At 45.5% G+C, this 19555-nt stretch overlaps 1 protein-coding gene and 1 long non-coding RNA gene across 2 annotated transcripts; both read left to right on the top strand.

Moving 5' to 3' along the window:
* Positions 1-1310: 1310 nt before the first annotated feature.
* LOC137849084 (coiled-coil domain-containing protein 81-like) lies at positions 1311-10625 on the top strand. Its single transcript, XM_068668559.1, has 10 exons — positions 1311-1413; positions 2094-2155; positions 2738-2897; positions 3662-3918; positions 4696-4769; positions 5409-5479; positions 6311-6428; positions 7627-7735; positions 7880-8047; positions 10455-10625. Exons 1-10 carry the CDS (start codon positions 1311-1313, stop codon positions 10623-10625), a joined length of 1293 nt encoding a protein of 430 aa, XP_068524660.1.
* A 6385-nt stretch (positions 10626-17010) lies between these two features.
* On the top strand, positions 17011-19227 carry LOC137849080 (uncharacterized). Its single transcript, XR_011091659.1, has 3 exons — positions 17011-18356; positions 18399-18870; positions 19089-19227. It is a non-coding gene; the product is annotated as an uncharacterized lncRNA (long non-coding RNA).
* Positions 19228-19555: the final 328 nt, after the last annotated feature.

Genomic DNA, 19555 nt, shown 5'->3' with positions numbered 1-19555 from the left:
ACAGGATATGTGAATGTAAATTTGTGGGAGAGAGGTAGAAAACTCTGTTTCAACTGGTGTTTTTTCGGCTATGTGGGGAGACCAAATAGGGTGGTTTTGAATCTTCTGGCTCTTATTCAGAGCAGCAGCATGTGGAGGGAGACAGATGCGTTTGCTTTTTTAGTGCAATGGCTTCAGAAGCAAGAGGGGAGAAAGCACTTTCTCTGGGAGCTGGAGAAGGTGTCCTAATCGCAGGAGAGGTTTCTAAATGGCATATCTTTGCGAGTGTTCCTGTAGTCCGGAGGTTTTTGTTTGTTTGTTTGCCTTTGGAAGGTTTTACTCTTAATCTTCACGTCCTTCAGCAGAAGTAAGAAATGTGATTTTATTCTGTGCAGTGTCGCGGATCCTCCGAAATCTACTGGGAAGGATGAATACCTCGCACAGTACCAATGTGATGATGGTGGAGACAAGGAGAAACCAAGAAGATCAAAAGAACGTGACCTCATTTCAAAAGAAAACGTTTTGTCCGGCAAAGAGTCTTCTGAGCCTGGTGAGAAATTGCGGCAAACTTCCTCTCTCAAGTGTGACACTGAATGTAGCTCTAAAAACCTTTCCTCCTCAGCTATTGCAGAGAGATGCCAAGGTACAAAGGACGAAACGAAAAACACTGAGAAAGAGCATTACCAAAGCAAGAGGGAACATGCTCCTAGTGAAGAGAAGGAGAGTCAAAAAGCAGGTTTATTATTATTATTATTATTATTATTATTATTATTATTATTATTATTATTATTATTATTATTATTATGCCATTAGTCCTGTGAACCCAGCCGCTTTCCTTACTAACAGAGTTTCTGTCCTCCTTTTGGTGACATCGCAGAGGCTCTTCCTGTCTCACAGCCTCGTTGGGGAGTGAGGAGAGGGCGTGTGTATGGGGGAGCAGTTCCCTAACATGCAGCCCCCTTCTTGCTGCAGGGCCCAATGAGGTGGCTGGGCCGCAGGGGCTGTGTTAAGGAGTGGCCCTGCACCCCTCTGACTTGAGCACGGGTCACAGAGGGACACCTCCGCATCACAATGGCAGCTCCCCTTATGCCACAGCGTGCCAGGCCCTTTCTGTCATCGCCTTAGTGAGCTCGGGCGTTGAAGGAGGCTCTTGCATCCAGTTTTCTCTGGAGGACACGAGAAGTCTCTCCTGTAGCTCAGAGTCTCAGAGGACAAAGGGAGGCGTAGGACGGTGCAGGAGCTATTTGGTGAAGCACAGAGGGCATCAAAAAGGGAGGAAACATCACAGATCTTTCACTCTCTAGCCTGACGTGCTGACCCAAAGCAGGATCATGACAAACTTGGAAGCGCTAATCACCAACATTGAGCGCTGCAGTGAGGTTGAGGGCTGCACCAAGGTCACGTTTCCCACACTCAAGAAGCTTTCTGTCAACGGTAAGGCATTTGGGACCTCTTATGAGTGTAGCTATAGACTGATACGAACTCTACAAATTGTGGAAAGCGAGGTTCTTGTCTGCGGGGGAGGCCCCAAGGGTGCTGTGTGTGTGGCGTCGTGCCCTGCCCGTGGTGGCAGTCCTGTGGCCGGGTTCCGCTTGCTGATGGGTCACACGTGGAGATCTGTCTCTGAAGGGAAAGATGCGTGCACGGTTGGAAGAAGGCTGAGGTTCCTGCAGTTCCTGATGGGCTCCCAAGAAACTGCCAGAAATACACGTGTCAGGAGGAGATCTGCTGACTTGTCAGCATTTCAGCAAGGCCTCTCATGAAGGGGCTGAGCCCCTCCCTGCCTGTGGCTTCTTCCTGCTGCAGCCTCCTGTGCCTCATGGCTCTCAGAAAAGGCTTAGGGCTAAGAGAGGCCCTCCCATTTCAGATGCCTACAGGCTGCATTCCCTTGTCCAAAACGCTTTTAAGAGCTCCTGCAGCTGCAGACCTTTCCTGGGACGTGGCAGAGCTGTTAGACTGGTATCAGTCAAAAATTCATCCAGAGTCACAGATGGATTCATCCTGGGAGCTGTGTTAGATCACACCTGCATCTGCAAATGCCTTGTAAAGAAATGTGCTGATGGGCCATGGACTTGCTGACTTTGAGCTTGACATGTCCTTCCCTTGCTTTCCAGATGTCATCACAATTTGGGGTGGTGTGTCCAAGCAGGTTCGGCAATTGCTCATGATGACGAAGGTGGGACTGCACCCTACCCCTCCCCTCACCCCACGGCTTCAGGAAGTCCTGGCAGCCCTGTGCCAGCAAGTGCCATTGCTCTTCCCAGAGCCGCACTGGCACATACAGATGTGCCCCAAGCGTGCTAAAGACCAGCTTCTCTGTAAATTGAAATAATTGTAATAATTGAAACCAACCCAACAGAAAATCAAGTATTTATATTTATATCAAAGATACAAAACGGTAGGAAAATGTGTTCAGAACTTGCTGGGGCTTCGCTGTTCTTCGCTCTCAGAGTGGAGAGAGCAAACAGACAGCTGGGGATGCTTCCAGGGTTAACCCCAATTGCTGGAAGGGACCTAGCTGAAGGATGGGCTAGACCTCCTCCACCTGCTTTACTTCACCGCGCATTTTCTTGAGGGGCAAAGGAAGGAGAGAAAATGCCCCGAGTATGTGGGTCTTCTCATGAGCTTTCCCAGCTCCCCCAGCTTACCCCATGCCGCGTTGGGAGTGGGCAGGGCACAGGGCACCCCGTTGCAAGATGTCACAAGTCCTCACTCTGTTTTCCAACTTAAACATGCTTCCCCTTCTTTTCTTTACCAGCCTCGGGCCGTCACTGTAACAGGACTGGGGACATTCCATATTAAAAAATGGCTATCTTTTGAAAATGGCCAGGTGTTCACATTTCGGAGACCTGTGTTTTCACTGTCCAAGACTCTTGGACAGATTCGTAACCTGAAACACCGTTGTGTACGTGTTCCTGGTAAGAATACCAATTAAAGTCTTGTTTTCCCATGTGTACATATATTAAGGGGTTATGCCGATTGCTGTTTAGAAGTGCTGATAGGCAACTCAGATGCCGTCAGAAGGCCCTGAGAGAGAGAAGAGATGGCTGGCATAGAAACCCATCAATGGCCAGATTTGCTGTAATTTCTGTCAACTGCTGCCATTGCTTTGGCTACTGTGTGCCATGGATGAGACCTGCGCAGCACTAAGAGCTTGGTGCTTCATTTGGGGTGGGTCTTCTCTTTCCAATGACTCCCAGCTTCTCCTGGATAATAGGAACTTCTGTCAGGCAGCCCTGGGGTAAAGGGCATTGGTACCAAAAGCAGAGACATTTGTTCCTGAGTTTTGAAGGCCACAGGGACTATCCAGAACTGTCTGGAAGAGTTCTTGTGCTTGCCTGTCTCAGTGCGAGGCAGGTCTCCCCAGACCAGGCGTGCACTGAGCCTGGGCTCTTTGCATGGGAACCAGCCGCATTCCTTTTGCCTCCTCCTCCTGTGTTCCGCAGACGGCTGAGGTCACTGGGTCCTGTCTCTGGGCTGAGGAGTCACAGCTGTGCACTTGGTACATTGATGGAGTGATTTCAGTTTCTCTTGAGGGGGGGCATACATCAGCTGCTTTAAGGAGTCGTACAAGGCTTAGACTACAGCAGTTACAGCAGCATGTTTTAGCTGGAAGCTCCTGGCACTTTGTTTGAATCTGTTCAACTGCAGTGCAAGTTGCATTGTTCCTCATTTTTTCCAGATGATATGAAGATAGTGGTGCTGAGCTATGAGAATATGCGCCTGAACGTCCCGTACAGCAAGGAAATAGTGCAGAGCTGTTTGGAGGAGACCTTGCAATACTTCTACCGCATCCTCACAAATAGGGAGGACACGGACTTCACCTTAAAGGATTTTGGCACTCTTGCTATCCGAGGGCAAAGAGTGAAAATGACGTTTTCTGAAGGGTTTTTACACAGTCTCAACAAGTCCACATACGTGGTAGAGAAGCTGATTGCTGTAAGTTTATTGTTTCTGCAGTCCTACTTAGAGAGGGTTTGAAGCCCCATCAAAGGGTGGGGGCACTGAGCCCTGCTGGCAGCTGTGAGCTGCCAGGACGCTGGAGCTAGGCACAGTCCATCGCAGTGAGAGCTTTCTGTTTTCTTTCTTTTATTTGCTGTATGACTGCTGGCAATGCGTGCAGTCGTATCGTTGCTGGGCAAAGGATAGCACTGGAAGGGCCTCGCCATAAATAGGAAAGAAGCCAAAGCAACGGCTAGGCTGATGATGTTCCCCCCGTTGCGGGCGTGAGGCTGAGGCACAAGGACACCAGGCCCTTTTGGATGCAGGCAGGCTGTTGGTGTAGTTCTCCTGTCCCAGCAGAAAAGCTCTGGTCTCCGTGTTCCTCCACACTGCCAACGCAATCCTCTGACTCCTGTGGAAAAACTCTGGGGATAACACCAGCTCTGACCCATTTGCGCTGCATTCAGGAATAGCTAAAGCAAGCGACCCCACTGAAAGCAGCAGCTGGAAGCCGAGGCTCATGACGGGCCTTCCCTTGTGTTTGCTCCATTGACTTGTTCACAGGCTGAGGCTGTTAACTACGGTCCTTGTGAAAAGGTTGGCAGCGTTCCTCACCCTAGCAGATCATGTGCTGTGCAGTGTGTTTTAACTGGCTGAGGCACTTGTCCAGAAGTTTGCTGAGAGGCAGTGAATTCCTGGAGCTACAGAAAGGCCTCTGTGAATGTTGAGCTCTTTTCCTTGGACTCATGTCAGATGTTTCTGTCCCTGCTGCAGAAAAAGTTGGTCAGACTGGACGAAGAAACTGCCCTCTTCCCAAGCCATTTTGGCCGTGCCCACCTGTTCCCTCAGTAAGTATATTTGTTCCTGCAGCCCTGCTCTGCGCGCACTCACACGTGCTCAGCTCATGATTGGTAGTGCTCTTTCAAACTACTGTTTTGCAGTTAATTTTGTCCTTGCTTTTGCTTAGCTTGGGCTTACGCATCACCCTCAGTTACTGACCGTGTTCTGCATTTTACCATTACTCCAGTCAGGGGCAACTGGTTTGCTCTGCAGACGCATTGAAGCAACTCACCTAATGTTTCATCTGCTTCTTCTCTTTTATGTGGTTAAAACTGCCAAAATATCTAAAAGAAGTAAGATCCTAATGTTTCTGTTGTTTTGAATGCAACATGGACAGGATCTCTTAGCAGGTGGAACACGGACCAGATCTATGCTTGTCCCCTGCCTGTGATGTTTCCATGTCTTTGGTGAAACTCGTGTCAATCAAAGGAACTCTGAAATGCTTTCTTGTGTCAGGACGACACAGGAGCACTGAGGCAAAGTAAAAACCCAAACCTCTGTCTAGCGAGGGGCTGCTGAGCTGTTCTGAGGCCAGCACTGCTCAGTTTGAATGCTTTAGGGCATGTGTTGGACTCTCCACGGATACCTTGACATTAATCTGGCAAAGGAGCCCTTTTCACAGAACGGTGCCTTCTTCCTACTTCCAGGTTTGAGATTAAGGCGGTACCTCGGCTTGCTAGGGAGCGTCTTGCAGAGGAAGAGATACTTACTGCACAAGGTAACGTTAATGACTGATTGCTGGTGGAGGTTTGTGCCTTTCCCTGTTGTCCTCGCTGGGGGGTGCTTGGGACTCAGGTTACAGGGAGATGCCTGGGATAGCAGAGGCACGCTGTATGCCTCTGTTTACCCTCCTGGTAAGTCTCAAGGGACACATTTTGAACAAGATAGTGCTGAAGTATGTTTTTCCCCTGCATTACGTGCCAAAGGGTGCCTCTCTTCCATTTTATGGGTTTGTTTGTGCAGGAGGGAGTCAGTGTTCGGCAAGTCCGCTAGCACTGTGAATAACAAACTCCGTCTTGAGTTGTGGGAGACTGAGGGGCTGGGCATACCGCTTTGAATCACCATGTTGTCATTTGATGAGAAAAATTGTGTCGAGAAGAATGCACAAAGGTTGCCAAGCTGTGCCAAAACTTTGGTTCTCCTCTAAGGCTGGGAACTCCTCATTCTTAATTCCTCATGAATATCACAGATATAACGTGCTTGAGTTGAATGCACCAGGATAGAAAGCCTGTGTAGAAAAACCATTTATGCCGCTCCAAGAAATCGTTGCCCCAAAAGAGATTGTTAGGCACCAAAATGTGTGTCCCCGCAAAACCCCCGCTGTTCAGAGGGGATGGACTTGCTGCTGCAGCAGAAAGATCACAGCAAAAGGAGTAATGCAGCACTGTGGGTATCAAAGGTCAGATGGGATCTGGAGTCAGGAAGGGCTTGCAGTCTTCTAGAAAACAGGTCTCAGAAGGAATCACAGGGATACCTCAGCTAGCTTATAACATTGCAGAGCAGATCTGTGCCTGATGTGCTGAGAGGTTTTCTCCTTTTGTGTTTACAGCGTCTCTTCTTCATACATTAAAACTTGCGCAAAGGAGACTTTCTCCAAGCACATTGGCCACAGCTGAAGCGAAGGAAGAAGCAGAGGAGGAAACAAAGGCAAAAGAGTCTCCTGGCAGGTGAGATGTAAAGGATTTGTTAGAGTGGCCTTATGCTCTTGTGCTTGTGTGGCATGCTTTATAGGATCCTACCTCTCAGAAGGTCTCAGTCCGGTGGGCTGCTGCAAGTGCGATCAGCTCTGAAGTCAGAGCTGGTTGCTCAGATTGCTCTGAAGTCAGGTGCTGGTTGCACCTAACTTGATGTCGTCTGCACACTTATTGAGGGTGCACTCAATCCCCTCATCCAGATCATCGATAAAGATATCGAAGAGAACCGGCCCTGGTACTGAATGACAGAATCATTGAGGTTGGAAGAGACCCCCAAGATCACCGAGTCCATCCTTTGACCTAACACTAACAAGTCTGCCACTAAACTATATCACTAAGCTCTACATCTAAACATCTTTTGAAGACCTCCAGGGATGGTGACTCAACCACTTCCCTGGGCAGCCCACCCCAGTGCCTAACAACCCTTTCAGTAGAGATGTTTGTCCTAATATCCAATAAAACCACCCCTGGCGTAACTTTAGCCCATTCCCCCTCGTCCCATCACTGGGCACGTGGGAGTACCCACTCTGTACCCCTGCCTTGCACTGCAGGGATGGAGGAAAACACCACCTGTACTCCCGCTCCATCTACTAACCGCCCCGGTCCCCTGAAAACCCTTTTGATAGCCTCCAGGCTTCTCTCAGCAATTTCATCACTGCCAGCCTGGACTATCAATAGAGGACAGTAATCAGAGGGGCGAGCCAGGTTGGGAAGGTTTCTGGCAGCATCCCTGGCCTGGGCCCCAGGGAGGCAGCAGACTTCCCTATGGGCAGGGTCTGGCCGACATATAGGGGCCCTCTGATCCCATGAGAAGGGAGTTGTCTACAATGATTACCCTTCTTTCTGTCTTGGTGGAGGCAGTCTTAAGGTGTGGAGTCAACTTCCTCGCCCTAGGCAACCTCCTGGGTGGACTTTCAGACACATCCTCTCCCACCAGTCTCTCAAGCTCCAAGGCCTCAAACCTCTTGTGTAAGTGCGCCTGTGTGCACCTTCCAGTGTTGAGATCTTCTTGGTGATTAAATGCTGATCATTATCCCAGCAGCTGCGAGTCATGTGCATGGTTCTTTAGATTTCCACGACCCTGGTCTCTCCGTTTGGAGAGAGGGTGGAGAAGAGAAACCCTTCCTGCACTCAGATCCACTTCCTGACTCCTGCTGGTGTGTATTTTCAGACTGTTCCCTGTATGTCCAGACACAGAAGGAAGGCAGCACAAAGAAACTCCCCGCAAGAGGCTTAAATTGCCATTGCTTACTTCTGAAGATCATAGACACACAGGACAGGTATGTAATATGGTCCGAGATAATTTTTGTGTCTCAAGAAATATATTAATGTAATTCTAGACTGTGTTTTTTGGAAGTGTTTTTCTCCGGCTAGTCCACGAAGTACTCTGGGATATTTTTTCTATCTTCATGGTCTCTCTTTAGGAGGTAAAATATCCTGAGTATTTCGACCTTCGAGCCTATGTGTCGCAGTCAATTGGAGAACCACTCCTGTACACCTTATATGCGGTGCTGGTGCATCATGGTATCAACTGTCGCTCAGGATACTACGTATGCTACATAAAGGTAGAAGTCAACGGCATTTCTAACAGGGTAAAGGTTGTGCTGGCAAACCAATTAAAGCATTACTAGTAGCTACTGTTTCTAGGGAAAAAGATTTCCTGAAATAATCCAAAACTTGAATCCGGCAGCCCCGTGTGACAGGACCTGTGGCCCCAGGGAGCTGCCCACCGCCTCGTCAGCCAGCCTGGCAGCAATCCTGCCAGCACAGAATAGCTCAGTGGCTTTCCGTGCGTTTCAGGGTAAAGTGACGATTAATTTCTATTTCCTGGCCTGGGTGCTGCTTTCTTCTTTAAGGAAGCTTCAAGGTTAAAGGTTAAACTCAGTTATGTCAGGGTTCAACTCCGTTTCGTGAAGGGGCTCTTGTACGAAAGCTTAAGCTGGGATTGACTCTCTGCTAAGCGGAGGCCAAACGTGTACCTACTGAGAAGCAGGTCCTAAGTGATAACGTTTTCTAAAGAGACTGCTAAACACATCTGAACAGTGCTGCTGCAGAACTCTGAATGGGGGGATAGCAACTGTCTTACTGGTCTGGAATCTTGAGTTTACTTTTCAGTGGACAAGAGGTGTGTCTCTCAAGGCAAACAAAGAGAGGAGTAACACAGTAACACCCGATACTCATGTCAACATAAATTTATGCTCAGAGTGTAGGTGTAGGAACAGCATCGGTATGTATATGGAACATCGGGAGAGGAAGCTCTGTTGGTATTTACAGTTTTTCTACTACCTTGTCAGAGAGACGTTATCTCCACATTAGAAATGGATGTATTTTGAAAAAGTGGTGGTGGATCGGATTTCTTCTTTCTAGCGTTAATATTTGCTCTTGAATCGTACTTAATACCTGGTAACGCCTCAATCAGTTGTCAAAAATAAACTTAAAAATGTGTAAGGCTTATCTCATTGGTCAGTATAAAGATCAAGGTCCTTTCTCTTTTTTTTTTTTTTTTTTTTTTTTTTTCCCCAGTACTGTTTTTCTGTTCTCCTTCTCACTGCAGTCTTGATTTTGTTTCTTGTCCCTTAAGTATGTTTTCAATGTGTTGCTGAAACATTTTCCCTTTCAATCCGAAAAAAGGAGCTGTCACTGGTGAAGATGGGAGCATATCTGAAAATCCCTGAGCCCAGGAGCTGTCACCTTAGTCTTCCAATCGGACAAGGACATCTTCATTTCTCATGTAAATGCATTTTTCAGGTTTGCGTATTGTTTTTTCAGGAATGGAAAGTGTGTATAGAATGGATTTAAAATCAATCTTAAATGTAAAATGTCGAGGGAAAAAAGTTCTAATTACAACCTCTGCACACAATTTGCCAGCTGTGGGACTAGGAGTTTTCTTATTTACTGTGTTTTGTTTAACGTGTCTGAAGTCTAATGGATAGCAATCAAGGCGTGCTAGAAATCTGAAAGCACTTTATGTTCTCTCAGGCATTTTGGTATAACAAACTAGCTTATGTTTTAAACCCTCCATTAGGTTAGTGGTTTCCCTAAAGGTAACAAGTCCCCGTGTGCTACAGTAAGACAGTAACAAAACATGAAGTATAGAAGTTCGTCCTGTCGTTATTCAGCTTCTGCCTATGGACACACAATTACGCTTATTTAAAGCGGTATCACCTTGAAACCTAATCAGCATTTTAAAAAGGACTTTGTAGCAGTTATTGGCTTTTGTCCTGGAGGGCTGAGGTTTGTTTTGTTTTGTTTTACATTCAGCATTTCCGTTTCTAGCTTACATTCCCCTGTTGTTTTGCATGAGGAAAACATGCAACTTTACAAAGTAGAACGGAAAGAGCTGCTTTTTAGTCTAACTTTTCAGTTTTTCGTAGGAGTTTTAAATGTGGTAGGTGCAAAACACCAGAAGTACTGCTGCCAAAGTTATATTCAAACTCATATTTCTTGGAGAAACAGAAGAAGCCCAGGGAGAAATAAATTTGCAAACATGCTCTTCATGCTCTCCTTTCCCAAGATTTCTCTGAGATATAGCCCATCGTCTGTGGGTTTTGAGGTATGTGGTTCCCAGGAGTGAAAAGGAGGGCCAAACGTCTCTCCTCTTGGATCTCAACATGCCAGGGCTTTAGTGTACTGCCACTTATGGCCCTGCTTTTTCACCTGGAAAAAGCAACCACATGATGTAGACTGAGGAGCCCTGCTATTCTTGCACTTGTTTTTTGTTCCGTTTTGTTTTGTTTTGTTTTTCCCTACTAGTATAGGCTTAAGAAGATAGAGAAATGTGCTGATGAAACAATTTTTAGTAAAAAAAGACAGCTTGGTACATCTCCTTACAAAAAATAAATAAATAAATAAATACAAACTTGAACTCGAAAATCACGGTGTCAAGTCAGATAAGTGAAGAAACATTACCCCTTTAAAGAGCACAAAAAGTCAAAAGAAATTGGAAAAGTAACAGGCTGGCAACTGAAAGCCATGTATTGTCTGTGAAGCATCGGATAGGTTGTGAACCTGGATTACCCAGACAATGGGGAAACAGGAGGCTCCCGGTCGTCGGGAAATAAAGGATATAAACTGTACGATGTGACTAGTAGGTGCGCTCCTGCTTGTGGGACGCCCGCCATTGCAACCGCGAATAAAAATGCTACTTCACTGACGGAGATCCTCGCCTGAGCCTATGTTACTGCCTACAGAGTGTTTCTCGCAGTGTGACACTGGAGTTCTGAAAACCTGTCACCGATTTTACAGAAAAAGCGATTTTCCGGGGGGGAGGGGAGGCGGAAGCCCTGCCCGCCTCGATCCCCGGCTCCGCTGCACAACGCGCCTCCCCCGAGCCGATCGCCTCGGCGAGTGGCCGCGAAATGGCGGCGGCGCCCGACGTAAACGGCCCGCCGCTGCCGCTGCCGGCTCCCCCCACAGCTCGGCAGCCTCCCTCGCGAGGGCTGCCGGCGCCTGCCGGCTCCCTCGGCTGCCTCGGGTGGCCTCGGGTGGCCTCGGTGCCGGGAAACAAGCCCTGCCCGCCTCGATCCCCGGCTCAGCTGCACAACGCGCCTCCCCCGAGCCGATCGCCTCGGCGAGTGGCCGCGAAATGGCGGCGACGCCCGACGTAAACGGCCCGCCGCTGCCGCTGCCGGCTCCCCCCACAGCTCGGCAGCCTCCCTCGCGAGGGCTGCCGGCGCCTGCCGGCTGCCTCGGGTGGCCTCGGTGCCCTGCCCGCCTCGATCCCCCGCTCCGCTGCACAACGTGTCCGCCCCAGAGCCGACCGTCTCGGCGAGTCACTCCGGTCATGCTTAGCTATTACACATAAATGCCAAGGTACAAAGTGTTGTAAGTTGCCCCCTTAATAAATTTTCAGAGAGCATTGCATTAATAATAGAAAGGAGTTTATTGAGTAAGCAACAGCAAGCAAAACAGCGCTGGGCGGCCGGGGAGTCTCGGCTCCGCCAACGGCGCGCACCTCACCCCCGCCAGGGTCCCTTTTTATATTTTGGTAATTCCGGGATTACGCAGCACATCCTGGTATATTCTGCGACTGCGCGCACTGTTGCTAGGGGGTCGTCTCTGTCCCTCTGGTGGTCGTGAAGATGAAGGCCGTGGTCTTCCTCGGCGTTGTGGTTCAACTTTTTTTTTTTATTATTTGGTCATGTTGGCCCAGCGTGAGACAGGAAGGCAAGATGTTGATACACCACTTTAGCAACTTATCAGGAGGTGGTTACATGAGCTTTGCAGCAGTGTCTTTGAACAAAAGAGGCAACTGAGATGCAGAAGGAGAGAAGGGGAGGGGGTTCTTTTTTTTGTTACATTAAGCAAAAGAACTTTCAGTGTCTAGCCAAGTATTATACAGCTCCTTACTTCAGCAGGGAGCTCTCACAAGTCCTGCTCCTCAAACAGAACTCCTTGTTTTTATAATACAAAAGACAATGAACAAACATTTATTGTGTATTACACAAAGGACATAGCTGAAAACTACCTACCTGTTAATGACTTAATGACTCGTCTATTTCAAAGCTGGATAAAGTTGTGGAAAGCCAGTCCTCTAAACCAAATGAAGAACTTGGTGATAGAAAACTGGGAAGAGGACACCATGCACATGAAAAACAAACAAACAAACAAAAAAACATTATAAAGAAAGATACATGACACTAAAAAACCTGACAAAGAGCATTACCGAAGAAAGAGAGGACATTGTGATGCAGAAGAGAAGAAGACTCAAAACAGGAGCAAAAAGATGGTCCTTCCAGCAAGAGGAGGTGTTCTCAGAGAAGTTGTTGAGCAAAAGCTCACAAGCAGGAGCACTGGGAGCGAAGCAGGTACAGATCTTTCCCTGGTGAAAGAAACAGCCCTGAGAATGGCAGAAGAGCAGTCAAATATTCCAAGTACAGATCTGGCAGCGGAGGAAGATCAGAACAAGGTAGCAATAGATGTTACCGATCCAAAGGGGAAAGAAGTTGGAGCAGAGAAAGATACTATCGAGATGAAGCACGGAGATGGGAAAGATGTAGCTATTACAATGATTACTATTCACCTCATGCGACAGGAGACAGTAGAGAGAGAAAATTCTCTCACGGCGATGCAGCCTTTGACAAATGGACTGCAACTTACTACGGCAGGTCACATAAGCATTATCATTACAAAAGTGGATGGCCTCACGGTTCCCTCTTGAGAGATGAAGATGGACGTCGCTTTAACACACCCCGAGCAGACTTGCATCGTTGCTCGGTACCTCAGCAACATTCCAGAAGACATTCTCGTGAAAGACATGCGCTTCCACCTGTGTCAGCTCATTTGGAGAACTGTCGCCAGAAAAATGAAACAGAAGGAAACAGAAAAAGACAATATACCCGTGCAGAAGGTAGTGAAAGTGAAATAGAAAGGAAAGACAGAAAGATAGAAAAGGAGCTTTTAGGTGGTGAAAAAAAGGCAAAAATATCACAAGTTCTAGAAGAAAAAGAAGTCCAAGGATAAACATGGAGAGAAGGATTCCAAGTAAGCAAGGATTCCAGCATACTCCGCATTTTTTATCCTAATTCTTTTCTGGGTGCTTCTCATGTCTTCCTTTTTTTTTTTTTTTTTTTTTTTTTTTTTTTTTCTGGTAGTTTCTAAGTTATTTAGATAGCATCAGCTGGCTGGGGATCATGTTGTTAGGTTGATCAGTGAAGATAGGAAAGCTATTGCTGAATTGTGTCAGAGCACTAGCTTTGGACCACATAGTTCGAATCACATCCGTACACCATTCTGGATTAGGTTAAAAGTTTTTTTCTGCTTGCACGTATTCCAGAGCTAGCCATTGTTAATGATCTGTGTACAAACCAGGACCTATGGTCCTTCAATCTGAGGGCTTAAGTTTGCTGCATTTAAAGTTGCGTGTGCACAAAGCACCACAAAATAGCTGACATGCTGCAAATCATCACCTGTGGTAAAATAAATAAAGTTTCATATAGGCAACAAGTGCCACATCTTTTTTTTTCTTTTAAACTTGCATGTTTCTTTCAGACTTCAGGATTTGTGTTTCTGTGCGCTCCACTTTGACAATGCCAATCGCAAGCGTAAGCAAAGGAAGAAAAAGGAGAAGAAAAAGAAGAAAAAGGAGAAACACCAGGAAAGTGAAAGGCTCCTTGGAACACTTAGATCTTTGTTTCCAGAAGATAACGCGGGAGAAGAAGGAAGAATCCCATCCTCCAGATGGCTCTTCATGTGAGCAATGCAGAAGCAAGGGCAGTAAACAACCTTACAAGGAAAGAAAGCCTTACAGTGCAGGCGGAAGCAAGAAATACAGCTCCATCGCATCCAACGACTATACTAAAGGTAAGTGGCAGCAGCGTGTTTGAGGAATTCCTTTTCTATTAATGTAGAGACTATTTCAAACAGTATTGAAGTGCTTGGTGACTTACCAGTGTGCAGATTTATTATCAAATCCAAAAACCCCGACTTGGTAGACTATTTTTTTCCCAATTTTGAATGAGCACTAGGAAAGAAGGGCTGAAATAAAGGGTGAAAGGCAAATAGTTTTCATTTGGTGTGATGATTAAGTGTCAAACAAGAGGAAGAGTTGCAAGATCCCTTCTTAAATTCAGTCCAGCCAAGTAGGAAAAGTAAATGTGGACAGCTGTATCTTGGCAAAGAAGATAGTAGGGAGCAAGGAGGTTTAGCAGTCAAGATGAAAGGTGATGCCATGAGGCTTACAGGCTAGGAATGTTCTAGTGAAACCCAGCCTTCCTAAAGAAGCCTGCCTGAATAATTCCTGTGAATAACAGACTCTGTTCAGCTATTTCCTAACATAGAAAGGGTGCTGACTGCTTCTTCAGAGTAACATAAGTTAGTGATGCTACTGAAATAGTTGTGGTTCAGACGTAGATCTGATTTCTCCTAAGCACGCTGAATTCACAGCTGTTGATCCTCCAGAGGAGGCTTTGCAATTGAACACCTGGAGAATAGGTAAATTTCCCGCTGTTGTTCTCCTCTCCTCTTGGTTTTTTGTTTTTTTTTTTTTTTTGTTTTGTTTTGTTTTTTCCTAGTAGCATAGGCTTAAGACTCTGAAGAAACGGGCTGCTTTTTTTCATTTCCAACACTGGCTGTTCCTCCTGAGCCCCACCTTTTATTTTGTCAGTCATAGGATATGTGAATGTAAATTTGTAGGAGAGAGGTAGAAAACTCTGTTTCAACTGGTGTTTTTTCGGCTATGTGGGGAGACCAAATAGGGTGGTTTTGAGTCTTCTGGCTCTTATTCAGAGCAGCAGCAAATCATCACCTGTGGTTGTCGTGGGTTTACATGGCAAGGTTTTGGTAGCAGGGGGCCATAGGGGTGGTTTCTGTGAGAAAGATCTAGAAGCTGCCCTATATTTGGGAACGGCCCCATTGTTTTCCAGAGCTGAGCCAATAAGCGATGTTGTTTTGCGCCTCTGTGATAGCCTATTTAAGACAGGGGAAAAAAAACGCTGCGCCACACAGCAGCTGGGAGAGTGAAGGGAGTGAGGAACAGCCTTGCAGGCATCAAGGTCAGTGTAGAAGGAGGGGGAGAGGTGCTCCAGGTGCCAGAGCAGAAGTCCCCTGCGGCCTGTGGTGAGGACCATGGTGAAGCCGGATGTCCCTCTGCAGCCCATGGAGTACCACGGTGGAGCAGGGTTCCACGCTGCAGCCCGTGGAGGAGACCACGGTGGAGCAGGTGGCCCTGCACCGACGGAGGCTGCCGCCTGTGGAAGACCCCTGCCGGAGCAGATTCCGGGCCGGACCTGTAGCCCGTGGAGAGGAGACCACGCAGGAGCAGGTGATCTGGCAGGTGCTGCTGCCTGTGGGGGAGCCAGGTTGGAGCAGTTTGCTCCTGAGGGATGGACCCCATGGTACAGACCCGTATCTGGAGCAGCTCTGGAAGAGCTGCTGCCTGTGGGAAGCCCATGCCGGATCAGTTCGTCAAGGACTGCATCCCGTGGGTGGGACCCCACAGCACAGGGGACGAGAGTGACCGAGAAGGAGCGGCAGAGAAGAAGTGCTGTAGACTGAGCATAACCCCCATTCCCCCATTCCCCTGCGCCGCTCGGGGGGAGGAGGTAGAAGAGGGTGGATGGAGGGGGAAGGTGCTTTTGGTTTCTTTCCTTTGTTTTCACTTCTCTAGCTTGTTAGCAATAAGCAATAAATCTTACTATCTCCCTATGCCAAGTCTGTTTTGCCGGTTACAATAATTACTGTGTGATTTTCTCGTCCTTATCTCAACCTTTGAGCCTTTTTCACATATTTTCTCCCCATTCTTCTTTGAGGAGGGGGAGTGAGAGAGCGGCTGTGGTGGAGCTCGGCTGCCCACTCGAGCGGAACCACGACAGTGTCATCTGCAACCTTACTGAGGGTACGCTCCATCCCCTGCTCTATGTCATCAATAAAGGTATTAAACAAGATAGGCCCCAGTACCGACCCCTGGGAGGCACCACTTGTAATGGGACGCCAGCTGGATTTAATTAACCACAACCCACTGGGCACAGCCCTCCAGCCAGTTCTGTACCCGGAGAGGGAGTGGAGGGGCAGGCACCAATCTGTTCTCTTTAGAGACCAGTGACAGGACCTGAGGGAATGGTGTCAAGCTGAGGCAGGGGAGGTTCAGGCTGGACATCAGGATGAGATCGCAGAATCCTAGAAATTCTGTGATTCTGTGATTCTGTGATATGAGGTTCTTCACCGAGAGGGTGGTTGCACACTGGAACAGGCTCCCCAGGGAAGCAGTCACTGCACCAAGCCTGTTGGAGTTTAAGAAGCGTTTGTACTGTGCTCTTAGTCACGTGGCCTGAATTTTGGGGTAGACCTGTGTAGTGCCAGGAGCTGGACTCGATGATCCTTAGGGGGCCCTTCCAATTTGGGATATTCTATGATTCTGTGGTTCTAAAAACCTGTGACATGAAGAATAATTTAAGGAAAAATGAGGTTGACTCCTTTATTACCTTTTCAATGTAATAATACATTAAAATGTAAATTTTCAATATATATTTTTCTTCCTCCTGTGTTTGCCTTTGACGTATAACCAAGACAACAAGAATGGGGTAAACTGCTCACAAACTTTTTTTTTTAAAGGTTTATACAGTTTTAAGTGTAAGATTAAAAAATGAAAACAACAACAAAACAGGTGGTGGCTCACTTTTTATTATTACATATCCAAACAATACACATGAAAGAAAAAATTCTACACTGATATTGGGACAGATGCTAAAAAGCTACATATGTGTGTTTCAGTTTTCTTAAGAAAAACAGACATAGAGATTGCACAGTTAGGTATTCACCATCACTAGGTGTTGTGTACGAGATGTGACAACACAACAGCAACATATTCTGCTGCATATTTTAGCACAGCTGATACAGAATCTTATTTTCAAAAAAAAATAAACCTTTCCTGCCTTAACTTAAATATCTGTGAAATTCAGAGAAATTTTTCTCTGCTGGTTTGAAGAGGTATCCTTCAAACAGAATATTGCTTTCTGTTTATTTAAATATATTTATCACCAGCAATATATTCATTTTTATTAAAATAAATATATATAATTATCTCCAGGTCAGTAGAAAACAATTTATTCACCTATAAGGCTTTCCTGTAACTAGTTTTTCATATTAAAATGGTATTCTCTGGTATCAGTAACACTGTAATTGTTAGAAGCAAGACTTAGCTTTGCATTAGAAAGTTGCAATGAGCAAATCTTGCTTTGCTTCAGTTTGTGTCGTTTACTTTTAATAGGCAAAAATCTTGTGTTTGTGGAAAGTGTTTCTCCCACATACTTTCTCTAGCGTGTTAATACTGTGAAAGCCCTTTAAGGTGCTATCAGTAAATTATAAAAAAAGATACCTCCTGCACTAAGATAAAGGAGGTTTACAAGTTTTTATAGGACATAAAAATACCTCCTGCACTAAACTGCACTAAGAGGTTTCTGAAGGAGTTGCATCTCATATATAGGTTTGTGAGGAATGTGTTAACAATTCGTGTCAATAAAGAGCAGTCCTGTCTGCCTCCGGGTCCTGCACTGGCAATTTAATTCCTGAACCACAGATGTAGTTTCTCCTAGTGTGTCCCAGTCTCCCCCTCATTCTAGTCAATTTATCAAGTCTTCAGAAAATATTCCTCAAATCTATGAACCTGTTTGCTTTTGTTATTCCAAACTCCTATTTCTAACAGTTACAGCCTTTTTTGTCTTCTTCGTGATTGATTTAGCACTGCTATAGGTGTGACTGTCCCTGTGAATGGCTGATGAGGAATGTTTTAACTACTCGTGAAGTGCCAATAAGAGAGCTATTTGTGTTTGTATGTTTTTTTCTTTGAAGTCTTTGATGTCTGGGGGTTTCAGAACAACTGCTAACAACTAGTGACTGTTATGGCTTCTGAATGGGACACTATGCAAGCCTCTGATATCTGGACAGGTGGCCAGGAGATTAAGGAGAAGAAAAAAAAGAAGCTGAAGACTTGCACGGGACGCTGTGTAAACTTGACATGCTGCCAAGGAGTACAAAGGGGAAGGACAAGAAAAAAAACTTGGAGAGGAAGACTACGAGCCTTCAGCATGAAAGACCCCTAAGACCCCCAGAGGGACCACCGGAGACTGATGCGCATGCTCCAGTTGGAGGGACTGGATCCTGGAAGCTAATTATAATAACCTATTTTTTTTAGAAGTAGTAATGAATATGTATTAGTCTAGGAGCATAAAAATCAGCTACTTGATGTAACTGGTGCGCGTCCTGGTGGAGCAGAGACTCCCGGTGCACCCAGCACTGTTTGCTTACCTCTATTCTTTTAATAAATCCTATTTTTTATTTAATCCTACTTTGGGACTGAGCGAATTTATAACAGGTTTCTTTTAAGACATTTATGTAGTGTCCAGTGGAATAAAGAGCACCACAGGTTACTTCAGAAAAATATATTCTGAATAGCTGACAAAGTACGTTAAAAGTCTATCCAGTTTTCAGTCATTTTCTTTTAAAAAGAGGTATTGGCAGTATCTGAAAGATGTTCATATCTACAGTGTTACATAGGCACTGTCAGCAGTAGCTCCGATAAAAAGAAGATGGAAAATTAAGGTGTTGTGTAATGGAAATGAAAGTCATGTCCTGTGATTTCAGAAGACTGTGTATATTCCATTCCTTCTGCCAAGCCTGCGATTTATCATGCTATATACATACACATATACATGCATATATATATATATATAGGATAATAAATAGAGAGCTACATATATAGAACAAAAATATCAAATAAAAGTACTTAAATATATTTAAGAAAGGTCAAATAAGCAAATTTATTTAAAATATCTTAAAATACCTATATATGAAATTTTATATACCTATTTTTATGAAAAGATACTATTTAATAAATTGTTTACAAATAATAGAACATTACTAAATTGTTTACAAATAACAGAACAGTGTGCAACAAAAGCCTCTGGAGAGTAAAAATTAAGTATGTTGAAGACTCCTTGTAGGACCAGAAGGCTGAGATTTCGTTCTTAATTTCCTAGTAAGAAAAAAAAAGACAAAATAGCAGTAAGCACAAATGAAAGCTTAAGAACACTTTCTATTACTATAAAAATAAATAATTTGTAATACATGGTTAGTAATATTTAGCAAACAGTGTGCTACCACCATCACAACGGCCTATTACCCCTTCTAGCTTCAGAGGCATCCTTATACATCCAAAATAGAGAGGAGGATATCAACTATATGGATCTCTCTCAGCAGTGGTTTCACAACAATTAGAAGGAAGAAACAGTTGCTGAGAAGCCACAACAAGCTCAAGTTAATTTCTGGACTTTGAATAATTACTCCTTAAGTTCTCTCTCTCTCCATACAGTAGAGCACGCTCCTGACTAACTTGTACAGTGCACTCTGAATAGGAGAGATTTGTTTGCCTAAGCTAAAGGAAGAAATAGAAAACCAAGAAAGCTACTTAACTTTTAACACTTAAATTAAATGTTAAGTTACAAAAGTTCACAGGCCATGAGATAACATAAATAAATCCCTTCTCGAGCTAAAAGATCTCATTTTTTTTTTCAGGAGCGGCCTCCCTGAATCTAAATAATCCTCTCACAGGCAGAACAGAGTGTCCGTTCTAACTCTTTATCAGATGTGGAAGAAGAGATCGAGAT

The sequence above is a fragment of the Anas acuta genome, unplaced genomic scaffold (genome assembly GCF_963932015.1).
Source record: "Anas acuta unplaced genomic scaffold, bAnaAcu1.1 SCAFFOLD_54, whole genome shotgun sequence".
In the NCBI taxonomy this organism is placed as follows: Eukaryota; Metazoa; Chordata; class Aves; order Anseriformes; family Anatidae; genus Anas; species Anas acuta.
This window is presented reverse-complemented; position numbering and strand designations above follow the sequence as displayed.